This window comes from Talpa europaea (assembly GCF_964194135.1).
Source record: "Talpa europaea genome assembly, chromosome: 15".
Taxonomy (NCBI): domain Eukaryota; kingdom Metazoa; phylum Chordata; class Mammalia; order Eulipotyphla; family Talpidae; genus Talpa; species Talpa europaea.
In genome coordinates, this window is record NC_140083.1 from 67,543,498 (window position 1) to 67,558,828 (window position 15,331).

A 15,331-nucleotide genomic window follows, 5' to 3' on the forward strand; every position below is an offset into this window, starting at 1 on the left:
ATGACAACGCTGGACGTGCCATGGCAGCACAGGAGGTGACCGGAGTCCAAGAGCTGCAAGAAGAGCTAAAGATGCTGCAGGTGCACAGGAGGTGGACAAGGTCTGGGAGCTGCGGGACAAGAGCTCAAGTGGAGGAGGAGACAGTCCGAGAGGACCAGTCCAAGACCCCCGAGGCAGCAGAATTATCCGGAGCTCACTAATGTTGACACAAGGAACAATGTGTGATTATTCTTGTGTGAGACAAAGGATGTCAGATGACTGGGGTCGGGGAGGACATGCCGGTGTATGAATAGGGTTGTGCTTGGATCATAGTTAATGCATATACAGAAAGCCGTGGGGAAGTTAACAATCTTTCCAGAGTAGCGCCATCATCCATCACAGGTCTAATATGGTGGTAGACACACGTGGTAGTAATTGTTATCATCTTATAGTCATGTGCACATTGTTCTTAGAAAGGCAAAAGCTGGTGCTGATATTGGGCCACCCTGAGCAGCTGCTAAGTAGCCTAAGTATGCTAAGGAAGCCCAGTGATTCTCTTAAATTCACCTGTTGGTGAAGGCCTGCTCATTGCTGAGTGAGGGTGAGGAGCTGAGGAACCCAGTGGGGAATGTTCTTCTCTGTTACGTGTTGAATTATATTTCCAAAAAGCTATTTTGACATCTAAACTTTCAGTACCTTGTAATGTGATCTTATTTGGAAATAAAGTTATGGAAACTGTAGTAATTAAGATGACATCATTAGGATGGGCTTTAATGTCTTATAAGAAGAGAAATTTTGGAGTCAATAACAGAAATTTATGAAGGGAAGTTTATGTGAATATACGTGGAAAGGAAAGTCATGTGACTGGAGTGATGTATTTATGAGCCAAGGAATGCCAAAGATTGCCAGCTATTACCAGAAACTTGAAGAAGCCAGGAGTATTGTCTCCTAGAACAGGCAGAGAACATGACCCAGCAGAAACCTTGATCATGGACTTCTAATCTCCAGAACTGTAAGACTATCTATAGATTTCTGCTTTTCTAGTTTTGAGATTCGGTGGGGAATTCCCCTATCCCTCTGAGTTCTTCTGAGGTTGAACAAATGAGCAAATTAGCATACAGATGGAGAATTTACATGACTATAGAGCAAATTCTAAAGCAAATGAGGTAAACTGGGGGGTTATATTCTGTGCTAAGAGACCTGGGCACTGAAATAAGAGGTGGGAGCTTCACATCAAGAGGGCATGACTTCTTCCATACTCTAAGGGTAAAACTGAGTTTCTCATGATAATCTACAGTTGGTTGGAACCTCCCAGATGGCCTTCCTCTAAGTCATTATAGGAAGCAGTGATGACATCTTCACCAGAGGTAGAGCCAAGGGATTAGGAAAAGGCCAAGAACTTCTCCTTAGCTTCTAGGGCTTCTATTGACCTTAGCTCCACGTACCGAGGTGGCAAGTGTTAGAAAAGGCCCACTTTGGGCATTTGGAAATAGGGGTGCTATCTCTCTTGATGATCCCCTTTCAAAAAGGTGACTCTTAAGTCCTTGAGAAAGAAATTTCTGGTTTGTCAAATTTTCAAGAGGCCTTTAAAAGACTTGCATCTCAAGGGACAAAAAATATTCAAGTATAAATTTTCTAAAGTAAATGCTTTAAAGAAAAAAGGGGTGCAAAGTCAGTTTTAAGTCAGTCAAGTTGAGGTGGAGGCTAAGAACATCTTGGTCACTCCTCACAACATAGTAATAAATTACAAAGGGAAAAGAGTTACTTTACAGGGGCCTCCCTGGTGGTGCAGGGGGTTAAGACCCAACCTATGAAGCTATCTACAGCCACTGCAGCATGAGTTCGATCCCCGACCAGGGAGCTACCCAATGGTGCAGCAGACCTCTCCTGACTCTCCCACCGCTCCCCTCAGCAGTGTATTTCAGCCAATCTGCCTATTCTGTTCCCTACTCTGTCTCTGGTGAATCCTCTCACCCCCCCACCCCATACCCCTGGCCTGTACCCCAGTTCAGCCTATAGTTTTCAAAAGTGTCAAGGTTATGAATGTCAAGTAACACTAAGACTAACCCTTTCGTTTTATTTCTCTATATTCCACATATAAGTGAGACCATCTTGTATTTGTTTTTCTGTTTCTAACATATTTTGCTTAGCATCATTCTCTCCACTTCCATCCATGTTGTCCAAAAAAATCACTATCAGTATTTTTCCAGTTTCTAATATTGACAAATCCATTTGAGAACACTGTTGCAGGTTTCAGAGTAAATATTGTTTCCCCTGATGGCAGCACAGCTATTTTTTTCATCTGGTCCTTTTATGAAGAATCTGAAGGAGAGACAATAAATACATTGTTAATCATTAATTGCTGGAGACATTCATTTGTGTTTTCAGCCAATACCCTCTCTTAAATAAAAAGGTGATTCAAAAATTTCACAACATTTTCAAATATAATATCTTGATTCACTAAGTACTGTTTTCTCTTGATTCACTAAGTATTGTTTTCTCTGACTGGCAATGTTCCCTGAAGAATCTGTTTGCAAATGACAAAGCTAAGACTAAATGTACATCTGTTTCCTGTTGCTGCTGTGACAAATTACCACAGACTTATTGATTTAAAACCACACAAATTTGTTATCTTTCAGTTTTAGATATCAGAAGTTCAAAACAGGTATTACAGAGTTAAAATCAAACATCTTTAGAGCTGCCTTCTGGATGCACTAGGGGAAAATTCATTCTTTCTTTTTCTTTTTTGCAACTCCCAAAAGCCACTTATATTCTTTGGGTATGGCCACATCTGTATTCACCTTCACATCTCTTCTCATTCTGCCCCAACTTTCTCCCTCACATCAGAATCCTTGAAATTACATTGGCCCCACTTGTATAGTCCAATATATTCCTGTCTTAATGTTTAATTTTAATTATACTCCCAGAAGTTTGTTTTGTCACGTAAGGCAACATATCACAGAATTTGTAGATTGGTATATGACATCTTTGGGGGGCATTATTCTACCAATCAACATAAAGATAATATTTGAATTCCCATGTTTTACTACCTGCATGTCCTATGAAATAATAAAAATAATATAAGCACACAAAAATGTTGATAAAAATTGTTACATTCTCACTGAGCATGCAATTATTGAGAAGTTTCAATCATTTTAACTGTCTTAAATTTATTTGTCTTTTAATATTATGATAATCATACAAAATAAAAGGTTGTACCCATTGTTTTTCGAATGCTCAAGGTGGTTAGAAAAAGCATTAAGAACACTGAAAACAGAAGAGCATATTTTCATATTAAGTTTGATTGACTTTAAACAATAAATCAAAACCATTATTATTTTCAAGTCCTTTTGGCTTGAAAAACAAACAAAACATCTATCATTTCTCCAGTAAATATCAAATTAATTTTCATCCTTTCAAATTCTTTAGTACCAAGAACTATTTCAGAGTTGATTTAGATTGACTTAGAGGTGATTTATGAAGATGAATTCTACAGTGGAAAATAAAATTGTCTTTTAGGAAAGACTCACCTCTTTGAATCTAATGGAGAACCATCCAACCAGGTCCATGTTCTTGTTATGGAGGTAAAGCTAAGCCCAATCCACATATAGTTTGACTGTTTTAGGTGTTTCTGTATAAAAGCCTAAAAAGAACTTGATGAATGATTTAACAAAATATTTTAATATTTCAGATAAACTAACAAAGTTTTTGGAATGTTATTAGACAATTAGCACTCCATAGTGCTAAGAGGATTCTTATACAAATCAAAATTTATCTTATTTACACACATTATATAATACTTTATATATTCAACATATACATATACACTACTTGATAATTGATACAAGTATCAGATCAGGAGTAGGATGAGTCAAGTGAAGCACTGATGTCAAGTACAAACTACAAGTTGAACCAAAAACTCAGTAATTAAGATAAATGATAATTTAATGGAACAGTGGGAAGAAACTTGAGAAAAGTCATTTTAACTTTGAAAAGGATACTGCTATATTCCTGAAACTAAATCACTTACCATCTCGAGCTGGTCATATATGATTAAGAGACGAGATTTTCTTTCTAGACAATACTCATAACTGCCTTTCCAACTTTTCATTTCATTAGAGAACCAGTAACACTTATGTTCATATCTGAGCCATCCCGATGGGCACAATCCTACAAGGGAAATTGGGGAAACAAATAAAAAATAAATTGTGTGTTTAACTCTGAAAATTGGCAGTAAAAATAGTGGTTCGACATTACATGAATTACTCGTAAGAAGGTATTCAGATTCACAGGTGTTCAAAATGCAAAGGATAAGTCAAAGGGAATTAAAATCATTTTAGTAAGGGCCTCCCCGGTGGCGCAGCGGTTGAGCACTGGGTTGCGAAGCTGCCCGCAGCCTCTGCAGCGCCGGTTCGATCCCCAGCTGCTCCCCGGCCACCAGAGGAGGGTCCCACATGGCGCGCAGACCTCTCCTGCCGCCCGCTGCTCCCCTCAGCAGTGTACTTCGGTCCTTCTGCCTGCTCTGCTCCCTGCTCTGGCTCTGGTGAATTCTCTCACCCTCCCGCGCTTCTGACTGTACCCAGTGCATGTATAAATAAATAAATAAATAAATCTTTAAAAAAAAAAAATCATTTTAGTAAGATGAAGCAAAACAAGTTTGTTTTCATGCCAAGATCTAATATAATCACTAAATTAACATAAACCAAAAAAGATATATATTACATTAATAATACTTGAGAGATTAAATTGAATATTATTTATAATATTTGTTCGGAATTTATTCACATGAAGTTTTAGAATCTTTCCCTGTGTTAAGTGCATAAATCTCCCTTTAATATCTCACTCTTGATATTAAATAATACTGAGATTAGTTGCAGTTATTTTCAACCTTGTTATAAGCATGAGATCATGAACTCCTTTGACTTTCTTAAATTAAAATTAAATTTAGTTTTGCTCAAATTGAAAATATCTTAGATATTTGATAGGTAAAGCTAAAGCTATGCCATAGCAATGAAAAAAAAAAAAAAAAAAAAAAAAAAAAAAAAAAAAAAAAAGAGTAAAGGGCCTCCCCGGTGGCGCAGCGGTTGAGCGCTGGGTTGCGAAGCTGCCCGCGGCCTCTGCAGCGCGGGTTCGATACCCGGTTGCTCCCCGGCCACTGGAGGAGGGTCCCACATGGCGCGCAGACCTCTCCTGCCGCCCGCTGCTTCCCTCAGCAGTGTACTTCGGTCCTTCTGCCTGCTCTGCTCCCCGCTCTGGCTCTGGTGAATTCTCTCACCCTCCCGCGCTTCTGACTGTACCCAGTGCATGTATAAACAAAACAAACAAATAAATAAATAAAAAAAAAAAAAAAAAAAAAAAATGCCTCTATAAAAAAAAAAAAAATCATCTTTAAAAAAAAAAAAAAAAAAAAAAAAAAGAGTAAAGTATACATCCAAATAGAAGTGCAGGGCAATATATCTATTCAAACTTATAGGCCCTACAATCTCCTTTGGTAAATAGTGAGGTAAAATTCCTTTATCATAAAATTTACTATTTTAACAATTTTACAGTATAGATGCCATGGGTTTTAGTACCTCCACAGTTTTGTCCATATATAGATGACTACTATCTATCAGAATATTTTCATCACCCACAAAATTAAAACCCATGAACATTAAACAGTCACTATCCCTTAAACAAATTGTGGGATATAAATATGATGGAATATTATTCAGTCATAAAGGGAAAAAAGTACTATTACATGATACAACATGAACTCTTTAAAATATTTTGCCAAATGAAAGAAGACACAAAAATTTAAATATTGTAAGAAAAGTCAGAGCAGTAAATCCAAAAAGCAGATGAGTTTTGCCAGAAGCTGGTGGGGAGGGAATGAGGAATAATTGCTTAATGGGTGTGTCTGCAAGATTTCCTTTTTAGGGTGATGACAATGTTTTGGAGCTACTTAGACATGGTGGCTGCACAAATATTCTCTTGAATTTAATTGTCAGTAAGTAACTTTATATAAGTTTGATAATATCATCTCAACTAAAAATATAGGAAATAAATATTATGTAGTGATAAACAGTAGACTGACTTTAATGAATATTGAAATAGTATCTGATTACCTATCAAAGCTTCCTTCCCTCAGGAAAAAAGTGTGAAATTCAACATAATGAGGAATTAGCTAGTCAGTGCGTAAAACACATGGTGAAATTACAATATTATCACTGGTTTGAGACTTGAACATGTAAAACAGACAATCCAAAAGAAGGTGAATAAGTAAGCCATAAAACATATGATATTTTCAAAAGTGATAAAGAGATAACATAAACTAGTAAATTAGAGAAAAATCCTTTGATACATAATTATAAAATAAATCCATGTGTACCTTTATCACATTTTACTCTGTAAAATAAATGTCATGGGCTCACATATTGTTAAAGAATGCTAAAAAGTTAAAATAAAAAAATCATTGAAATAGGATGTACAGATTTCCAAAATTTTATGATTAAAATTTCTAAGCTTAAAACCATAATAGATAATTTGTTTATTATAATTAAAGTTCAAATGATTAAAGCTATTACTGGCCAAGCCTTGAGGGATACCTGAGTGGTGTGTAGCTTCAGAAACACAAGTGTCTGAGTCCGTACCCCTTATATTTCCTCTTTTGTCACCATTTTCTTTAAGGTTTCCAGTGTCATCATGCTGGGTGGCATTTGAATTGTTTTCATTTTGGTACGTAAGCAACATTCCCTGAGAAACTTGAAAACAGAATATTTTAAGCTTGAATAAATCCTTTCTCTGTGCAATGTCTTGGAGAGAAAGACTTTGAACTGATTCTGATGGTTGGAATGAGAAAAAACTAAAGTGATAAAGAGAAAAATTCATTTTCTTGTTTATTTCATGAAAACTAATTTTAAATATTACACAATCAATTCACATATAGAAGACATATTCATAGAGGAGCCACTCTGCTAGACATCATCTTAAGAACCAATGACATAATAGTAAATAAAAGTTCCTGCTTTAGCAGCAAAAATGCTCTTCCCATGCTTTCTTAATGTTCTTCTGAAACCTATGATAGTGTGTTTAGTCCACTAGTCATATTTTTTCATTTAAAGCCTATTTCTTCAACAAGAATATGAGATTGCTCACCATGATTATTCCTTTCTCTTAAAATAAATGGGGAATTTATAGTAATGTTTGGGATATAGAAGTTTCTTATTAAATGCCTGTTGGACAAAAGCAAGGGTACATTCAACACAATCTTAAGCAAAATACATAAAATATTTAAGAAAATATAGTAGAATTTTGTCTAAGAAATCTGAAAGTAATTTTTAAAACAATTATCACAAACACACACTTTCCTCCTCTTAGACTATGTGACATTTAAGGAAGAGATTCTTATCTGATTCAACTATGTATTAAACACATCACTCTGGAGTATAATATCATGCTTGATATATAGCAGCTCCTTATTTAATCTTCATTAATATAATAATGAATGAATATAAAAAGACATAAAAAAATGAAAACGTTTTTCATATATATACTTAATTAAGATCTTTTAACTTACCCAGTAAGATCAGGGAGATGAAAATCAAAACCAGAATGCCATTTACTGTTCCAGATATTCCCAAAAAGATTTTATACCAGCGCAACATCACAGAATAATCTGAGAGATTAATCACATGAATTAGCTTAGAAAATTGAATTTCAAAAAAGTGATAGCAATCATATTAATAGAATTGGATAGTACATAGATTTTTAATTTCAAAGTAGATTAGGTAATCAAATGTAAAAAACATAAGTAAATAGAAAAGCATATATTTATTTAACAATGATAATATGCTGGGTGGTCAGAAATTATGATACCTGCTATATTGAATCTTAAGAAACTGCTAATATTTGACAATATTAACCAGTGAAAAAAACAATTTTAATCACATCTAATAATCCCTCATACACACATTTGTGTGTATAGATGTGTACTTATATATGCAGAGATACAGTCACTAAAATACTTTCTGATTAATCATTTGTTCAATACAATTTCACAAGTCATTTACCCATTTCATTTACTAAGGATGTAATAGCAATCAGAGCTAATTATGACTCCTGGTACCTGCTATATTAATCTAAAAAAATTTCTGAAGCCCTTCCTTTCCCATGCATGAATGGTACTTCAGCTTCTCATGGGATTAAATTCCTAAAGAGCACAGCTGTATTAATTTCCATATTCTTACTCTGTCAAATTCAAGATGAGTGTTCATTTAGTGATGACTATTGATCATCAAACTGATATCATTTGACAAAAGGAGATAATCTCATCCAGTATCTCAAGGATATATGTCATTTTTCTCAACCTCATTAAAGTGGACTCAGATCTAGAGGATACTGACTTCTAGACTTATATGAGTAATCAGTTTATACTGAATTAAAAAACAGCTATATTTTGCATACCAGGTTATGTCCATATAAAATAAAATTTATGCAAATGCATTATAATTGTGATTACTTTATTGCTCAGTCAATAAATTGAATTATTGATCCTGACCTTCATAGTCCAAACAGCTTTTAAACCTGTGACAACAGAAAAGCTATTACTACTAGAAATTGCCAAATCCATGTAGAAATTGCCAAATCCATGTAGAAAAGTATTTCAGAAAAATACAGTTTTTCTGTTATCATAGCATTGACATAGATAGCAAGTAAGATATTTTATAATATATAATTTAAAACTGTTATAATTATAATATAAAAATTATATATTTATATTTTATATATTTATAGTTATATATTTATATTTATAATATAAAAAATTATATTTATAATATAATTTAAAACTGTTAAACTATCACATGGTATACCTTAAACTTATACAATAGTATATGTCAATTATATCTGAATAAACCTGGGGCCAAAATGTTTCTTCAAATCTCCATTACCATTAAACATTGTTTGGAAGGTATTATTTAATACAATCAGATAAAATAATTTGATTAGAGTTTACTTTTTTAATTAGAAAAAAGATACAAATATGTGAAGATAATACGGATACATATTTGGCAAAATTAAAAAAAATATCCATTGGGGAAAATTACTGTAATCCCGCAAATAATAAAACAATTTAGGAGATGCAGATGTAAAGTTAACATAAAATTAACACCCTTAATATAAGCAATAACCATTTAAAATATAAGTGAAGGGAATGGCTTATTTATAGACAGCCAACAATATTTAAAAAAGCAAACAAAAGTCTTGCAATTTATTTTTTTCTAGTTAATCATATTTTTTTAATAATTTTTATATTCCCCATAGAATTGCACCCTCCTTATTTTGACCTCAAACCCTCTTTCCCCTCCCCCCACCATAGTGTGTCTCTGGTTTATAGTTGTTTGTTGATTTTGATTTTTTCTTTCTTATATTTATTCTTTTTTCTGGTCCCTTATTTAGGTTTTCTAGATTCCTGCTATGAGTGAGACCATCCAGTATTTATCTTTTTCTTTCTGGCTTATTTCATTTAGCATGAGCCCTTCCAGCTCCAGAAGTCTTGTAATTTAACAAGAAGTGCCCCAAAACCATGTGAACACTGAGCAGATTGACGCCATTTTGAGAGCTGAGCCTCTGTCTTGTCCATTTGACTTTTGCTGACAATGTGCTGCCAGAATAGTCACAATCGTTTCTTTTCCTGTTACTGACAACTGAAATTGTTGAGTGTAAGAAAAAGCAAGACCTACTAAAATTTAGGACTTTCTTAATAAACCAGTGAATTGTAGAGAATTTGACCTTCTGTCAGTTATAACTGTAAACAACATACCTAATTCCTGTTGCTTCCTTAAGTTTACTGAAAAGTGCCAGTAAAAAAAATTTCTTCTCTAGGACACATTTCAACACTCTACACTGTGTCCAAATTGCAGTTCCCCCCCACACCGTGCAAATGCTTCTACTTATTCCATAGCCTCATAGTGTTTTTGTTTGACATAAAAAGGAGAACTAAACAAAAAACTGAATAACATGAATGTCTCTTAAACAAATGGTTACCCTAAATTAATTGATAGATGTATATATAATCCAAATATATATGTAAGATATATGTGTAGAATATCTCTATAGTATACATGGAGAGAGAGAAGAGGGAGAGAAAAAGAATTTTTTTTTTAATCATTGATGCTAAGACATGAGAAAAGGTAAGTAGTTACGTAAAGTAAATCCTTATAATCTCAAAGCTTAAATTGTCAATCAGATTCAAATATAATATGTCTTACCCTAAGCTTAAGTAAATATTAGCAAAAGAGACACTATTAGCATATGTCTGTTCAGAATTTAGGAACTGCAAAATTTCCTGAGCCCCTTTTCTTCACCAAAACACATTTTGAGGGCCTCCCGGGTGGCCTAGTGTTTAAGTCTCAGTCCTTTCATTGCTACTGCCTGAGTTCCATCCCCAAACTCACACATGGGGCAGCAGACCTTTTCTGTCTCACCCCCTGCATCCCTCAGCAGTGTATTTCAGTAGATCTACCTTTTCTGCTCCCCAGTCTGTCTCTGGTAAATCCTCCCATCACCCGCCTCCCTGCACCTCTGGCCTACACCCCAGTTCTTCATGCCAAAAAAAAAAAAAAAAAAGCACATTTTGGTTTATGAGTGACATCTACAGAGTGTGAAAAAGTTTGCAGACTCATTTTGTGGTCTTTCAAGTCAATCTATTTTCCAAAATAAATCCTTTCACCTGGTGAAAAACATCTTAAAATATTTTTGTAGACTGAGTTAGAAATTGGTATTAGAAATCCCATATTTTATAACTGATAAAGAAGTAGAGGGCTGGCACCAAATATTCATTTCCTTAATAATTTTAATTGAGTGTATATATTTCCTGCGGATGTCCTAAAGAAATTGTAAGACCAAATATTATGTTTAAAGAAGTGATTTTTAGTCCCACGATTATAAATGAGAGAGAGACAGAGACATGGAGACAGAGATAAGATGGAGACAGAGACAGCGCTAAGACAGACACAGGGAAGCTGGAAAAAAATGAAGCAGTCCTAGAACACAAAAGAACAAAGTAACAGAATATTGAAAGGTAGCAGCCTCTGAGGTTGAGTTTGATCCAAGTCAGCCAGGGAGAAACCCACATGGCGCAGCAAACCTCTCCTGTCTAGCCGGCTGCTCCCCTCAGCAGTGTACTTCGGTCAATCTGCCTGTTTTGTTCCCCACTCTGGTGAATCCTCTCACCCCCCACACCTCAGGCCTGTACCCCAGCTCTTATATGCATAAATAAATAAATCTTTTTTTTTTTAAGTAGTATTCCTACTAACATCTGTGTCATCATTAATTGTACTAAACCCACACCCACATCAACTCAAACCAATTGACAAAGAAAGTTGAATTCCTTACCTTTAAATTTAAGTCGGGGTGCTTGGCTAGAGCTCCTCTTTTTCAGCTGTATGTTCAATGCCATGTATCCTTCTTCACCTTGCATCGTCAGTGTGAGTGAAGGGCTTTGTATGTATATGCTCTTGTTTGCTTTTAAAGAAAAAGGAGAATAACCTGCTGCTAATCAGATCTTGTCCTCAAATTGTCCACTCAGGCTACCTACATGGGTTCACAGTTTCATCTGTTAGTGAAAACCTCAAAGGAAATGTTGTTTTTTTTTTCCTTTAAGCCTATTGCACTTGGCATACATAAAACAATTTCTCAATTGTTCACCACATACCAAATTTAACACTATGCTTGTTTTTTTTTAAAAGAAACAATCCTGATAAACCCATAAAGCAGAATGTAAATTGCCAGTCTTTCAGAGAATATGTGATTTTCAGTTATACACCCTAATATATTTACATTTACTTTAACATAATAGCTTGAAATTACCTATCAATTAAAGAATTTCCTGATCTTAAAACAACATTGATTATAAATCAAGATGATGACTTAATATCATTTACAGAGGAAATAATATATCTCCATCTTATCTCTGTCTTCATGTCTCTGTCTCTCTCTTATTTATAATCGTGGGACTAAAAATCACTTCTTTAAACATCCCAAACATCCCAAACATTAATTATTTAATACATCCCAAACAGTAAAAAAGGACAGAATTTAGGAGAAAAAAAACTATGTTTTCCCATTGCCCTCTCTTGATTTGAAAAGAATACCCAAAATTCACAAATCAGGGCAAAAATTTGACGTTATTTTGCACTTTGTTTTAGTGAGGTCTAATTTACATACCATGAAACTCACCCATAGTGAGTATATGATTGAACGACTTTTAGCAAATATAGATCTGTGCAACCATCATCAAAATCTAGTTTCTATTACTAGAAAAGTCTCCTCAACTCAAACAAAATAGAGTATGATAGCTTTAGTAACACTAAGTTTGTATGTTGAGATAAAGTCCTTTAAAATTTTGACAAGTTATGAAAAGTTGACATCTGTGAAGCCACTTTAGAATAGAATCTTACAGAGGAGAGGTGTTACCTGTCTCCTGTGAACTAGGTCAAAGACTTTTGGCCTAGATCACAATGATAGATTTAAAAAGTCATAAAGCAAATAATTACTTAAGAAGTGATAATCATGGCCTTTTGAGTGGAAGATAGAATTCCTGAGTTCCCCTTTTATTCTTTTCAGAGAATTGGTAACCAATTACATATAAGGATAGTTTAAGCTGACTAACACATCAATTCTCTTTAACCACTTATCATATGTTCCTCTTTTCCTCCCATAAAAACTGATTTTGTCCCTTGTTGGGGCACATTTTATCTGAATAGTGGGTAACAACCCACTATTGGAATTGTTAAACTCCAATAAACATGTTTTGCCTTTTTAATCACCTTCTGAATATTTACGTTAAAATAGTCAAGCATTTAAGGACTAAAATATCAAATGTATTGGTCACAAACTCAACAAGTAGGATCAACCTGAATGTGGAAGAAAGCAACTATAATCTTTCTCAAAACTGACTTTACACATTATTTTCCTTGAAAGTAAAAGGAGGGGACATGAGAGAGTTTGCTATTTTCCCAAGATAACCCAAGGGCAGTGAAAATTCTGAGACTATAACTCAAAGACCTCAAATCTGACATCATGGACTTTTTCCTCCACACTAGTTTTCTCTAGTGTAGCAAGGAAAATGAGTCGTACTATATTCTCCAAAACCCTTTGCCACATTTCTTCACTACCACAAACACACATTTCCACAAATCAAATATTTTAAGTAGACTTTTATCTGTCTATACAACTATGACTTCTAAAAAGGAGGACATTCTAATACTTGTAAATGTCTGTAAGTAGTAGATATCATTTATTAAAATGTGATGAATGATATGAACTTTGAAAGACTTTATATCATACAAAGTTCTTTATTTCTGCTCTGAACTTTTTCTCTTGGTCAATAAACTCCGCATAGATACAGTAGGCAACTCTATTCTGAGCTCTGAGGACAGGTTCCCTCAAACAACTTCTAAAATAAGTGCATACAATCCCTAAATGCTAATTTAGTACCTACAATACTCCAGAAGTATAATAACTCAAGTATGATGACTCATAACCGAGAAAAGAAACTCCAAAGGTCAGTGATAGAATTTCTCTGGAACTACGCTCAATTTTTTATGTATACAAAATAATTTATGAAATGCACAAACTAGAAAAAAATTGTAGTATTTATTTTTGTATCTCCATCATCCATCAGTTACTGGACCTCCAGTTTGTATCTAATGTTTGGTTAGTAGGATGGCAAGGCAGGCTTTGGGGAAGGTACTCCTCTGGGGGAAACAGATGTTTGCAGGGAGGACAGTAGAGAGTTTTGCAGTTCATTCTTTACAAACATTTGTCTATCTCACAATCACTCAGCAGCTAGCTCCTCCTAAAGGTGTCACAGCCACTAGAGAGCACCAGTTCACAAGTACATCTGAGGAGTTCCTGCTGAGTTACAAAAAAAGGAAGAATGAAGGGCAACCTCTTGTCAGAAACCAGCCTGAGGATTTCACTTAGCCCCAAGCTGTTAGTTATTGTTGATTATCAGTGGTGACATCATGTCAAATCATCCAATTTTGAAGGCATATGAAATCAATCTAGTGATGCTTATTTGATATTTACTAATCATCTACACCCACCCAGTCATTGTGCTCTGTACCACCTGATGCTATTGGTTAATATCTGCAGTTATGGGCCTCCCTGGTGGCACAAGAGGTTAAGCACAACACTATGAAGCTATCTGCAGCCTCTGCAGCACGAGTTCGATCCTGGCCCGCCAGGGAGATACCCACATGGCGCAGCAGACCTTTCCTTTCTCACCCGCTTCTCCCCTCAGCAATGTATTTCAGTCAGGTTGCCTGTTCTGTTCCCCACTCTGTCTCTGGTGAATCCTCTCACCCCGCCCCCATACCTCTGGCCTGTACCCCAGTTCCTGTATGCATAAATAAATAAATCTTTAAAAAGTATATCTGCAGGGCCTCCCCTGGTGGCGCAGGCGGTCGAGCGCAGTCCTGTGAAGCTGTCCGCAGCCTCTGCAGTGCTGGTTTGAACCCGGCCAGCCGGCTGGCGAAGGTCCCACATTGCACAGCAGACCTCTCCAGTCTCACCCAGTGTATTTCATCAGTCTGCCTGTTCTGTTCCCTGCTCTGTCTCTGGTGAATCCTCTCACCCTCCCGTGAATCTGGCCTGTACCCTGGTTCTTGCGAAAATAAATAAATAAATCTTAAAAAAAAAAAAGAAAAAGAAAGCTTTAAAAAAATATACTTAAAAAAAGAAAAAAAAAGTATATTTGCAGTCATAACAAGACTGTTATACAGGTATAATTAAGTATTCTTTTAAAATTTAATTTTTTGAATTTTCTTGCCATCAAGAATAAAAATTATTTAAAAATCTTAAAATAATTTGGAATTAGAATTTTTCTGTAGTATTACGTGCTGCATGAGATAACTGAATATACATTTCAAGTTTGTGGCTGAAAACCATGAACATCTAGGTTACTTTGTGCATAGAGACTCATTGCACAAATTAAACTTTTTCAAAGATGTTATCATTGTTCTAAAGTCAACCTCTTTGAAGCCAGAAATGAAATTAGTATCTTTTTCTCAATTTTATTATGTGAAAAATGTATAGGCCATAAATAAGCAAATTTTATTGATTTATAAACAAATTTCCTCTTAAGAATGCCAAACAAAAATAACTTTAAAAGTTTCAGTTTAAATACTTTCAATGCCAATCTATTTTGTAGACTCTCTGTAGGCCTGAAGACTAATATTGTTGCAAAATTCATAATATTCTTTCTTTAAAAAGTAAAAAGTGGACTTAATGAATTAAGGGCTAAGAATTGTGTCAAAGTAAATGAAACTAAAATCTTTGTAAAACTGGGCCTCCCTGGTGGTGCAAG

General features: G+C 34.9%; 1 protein-coding gene across 1 annotated transcript; it reads right to left on the minus strand.

The window, feature by feature from the left end:
- Positions 1–2,192: 2,192 nt before the first annotated feature.
- On the minus strand, positions 2,193–11,440 carry KLRF1 (killer cell lectin like receptor F1; the record flags this gene model as incomplete). The annotated part of the gene is made up of 5 exons (XM_084254680.1): positions 2,193–2,301; positions 3,510–3,622; positions 4,010–4,149; positions 7,538–7,636; positions 11,356–11,440. The coding sequence occupies 5 exons, from the start codon at positions 11,438–11,440 to the stop codon at positions 2,193–2,195; spliced, it is 546 nt and encodes a 181-aa protein (XP_084110806.1).
- Positions 11,441–15,331: the final 3,891 nt, after the last annotated feature.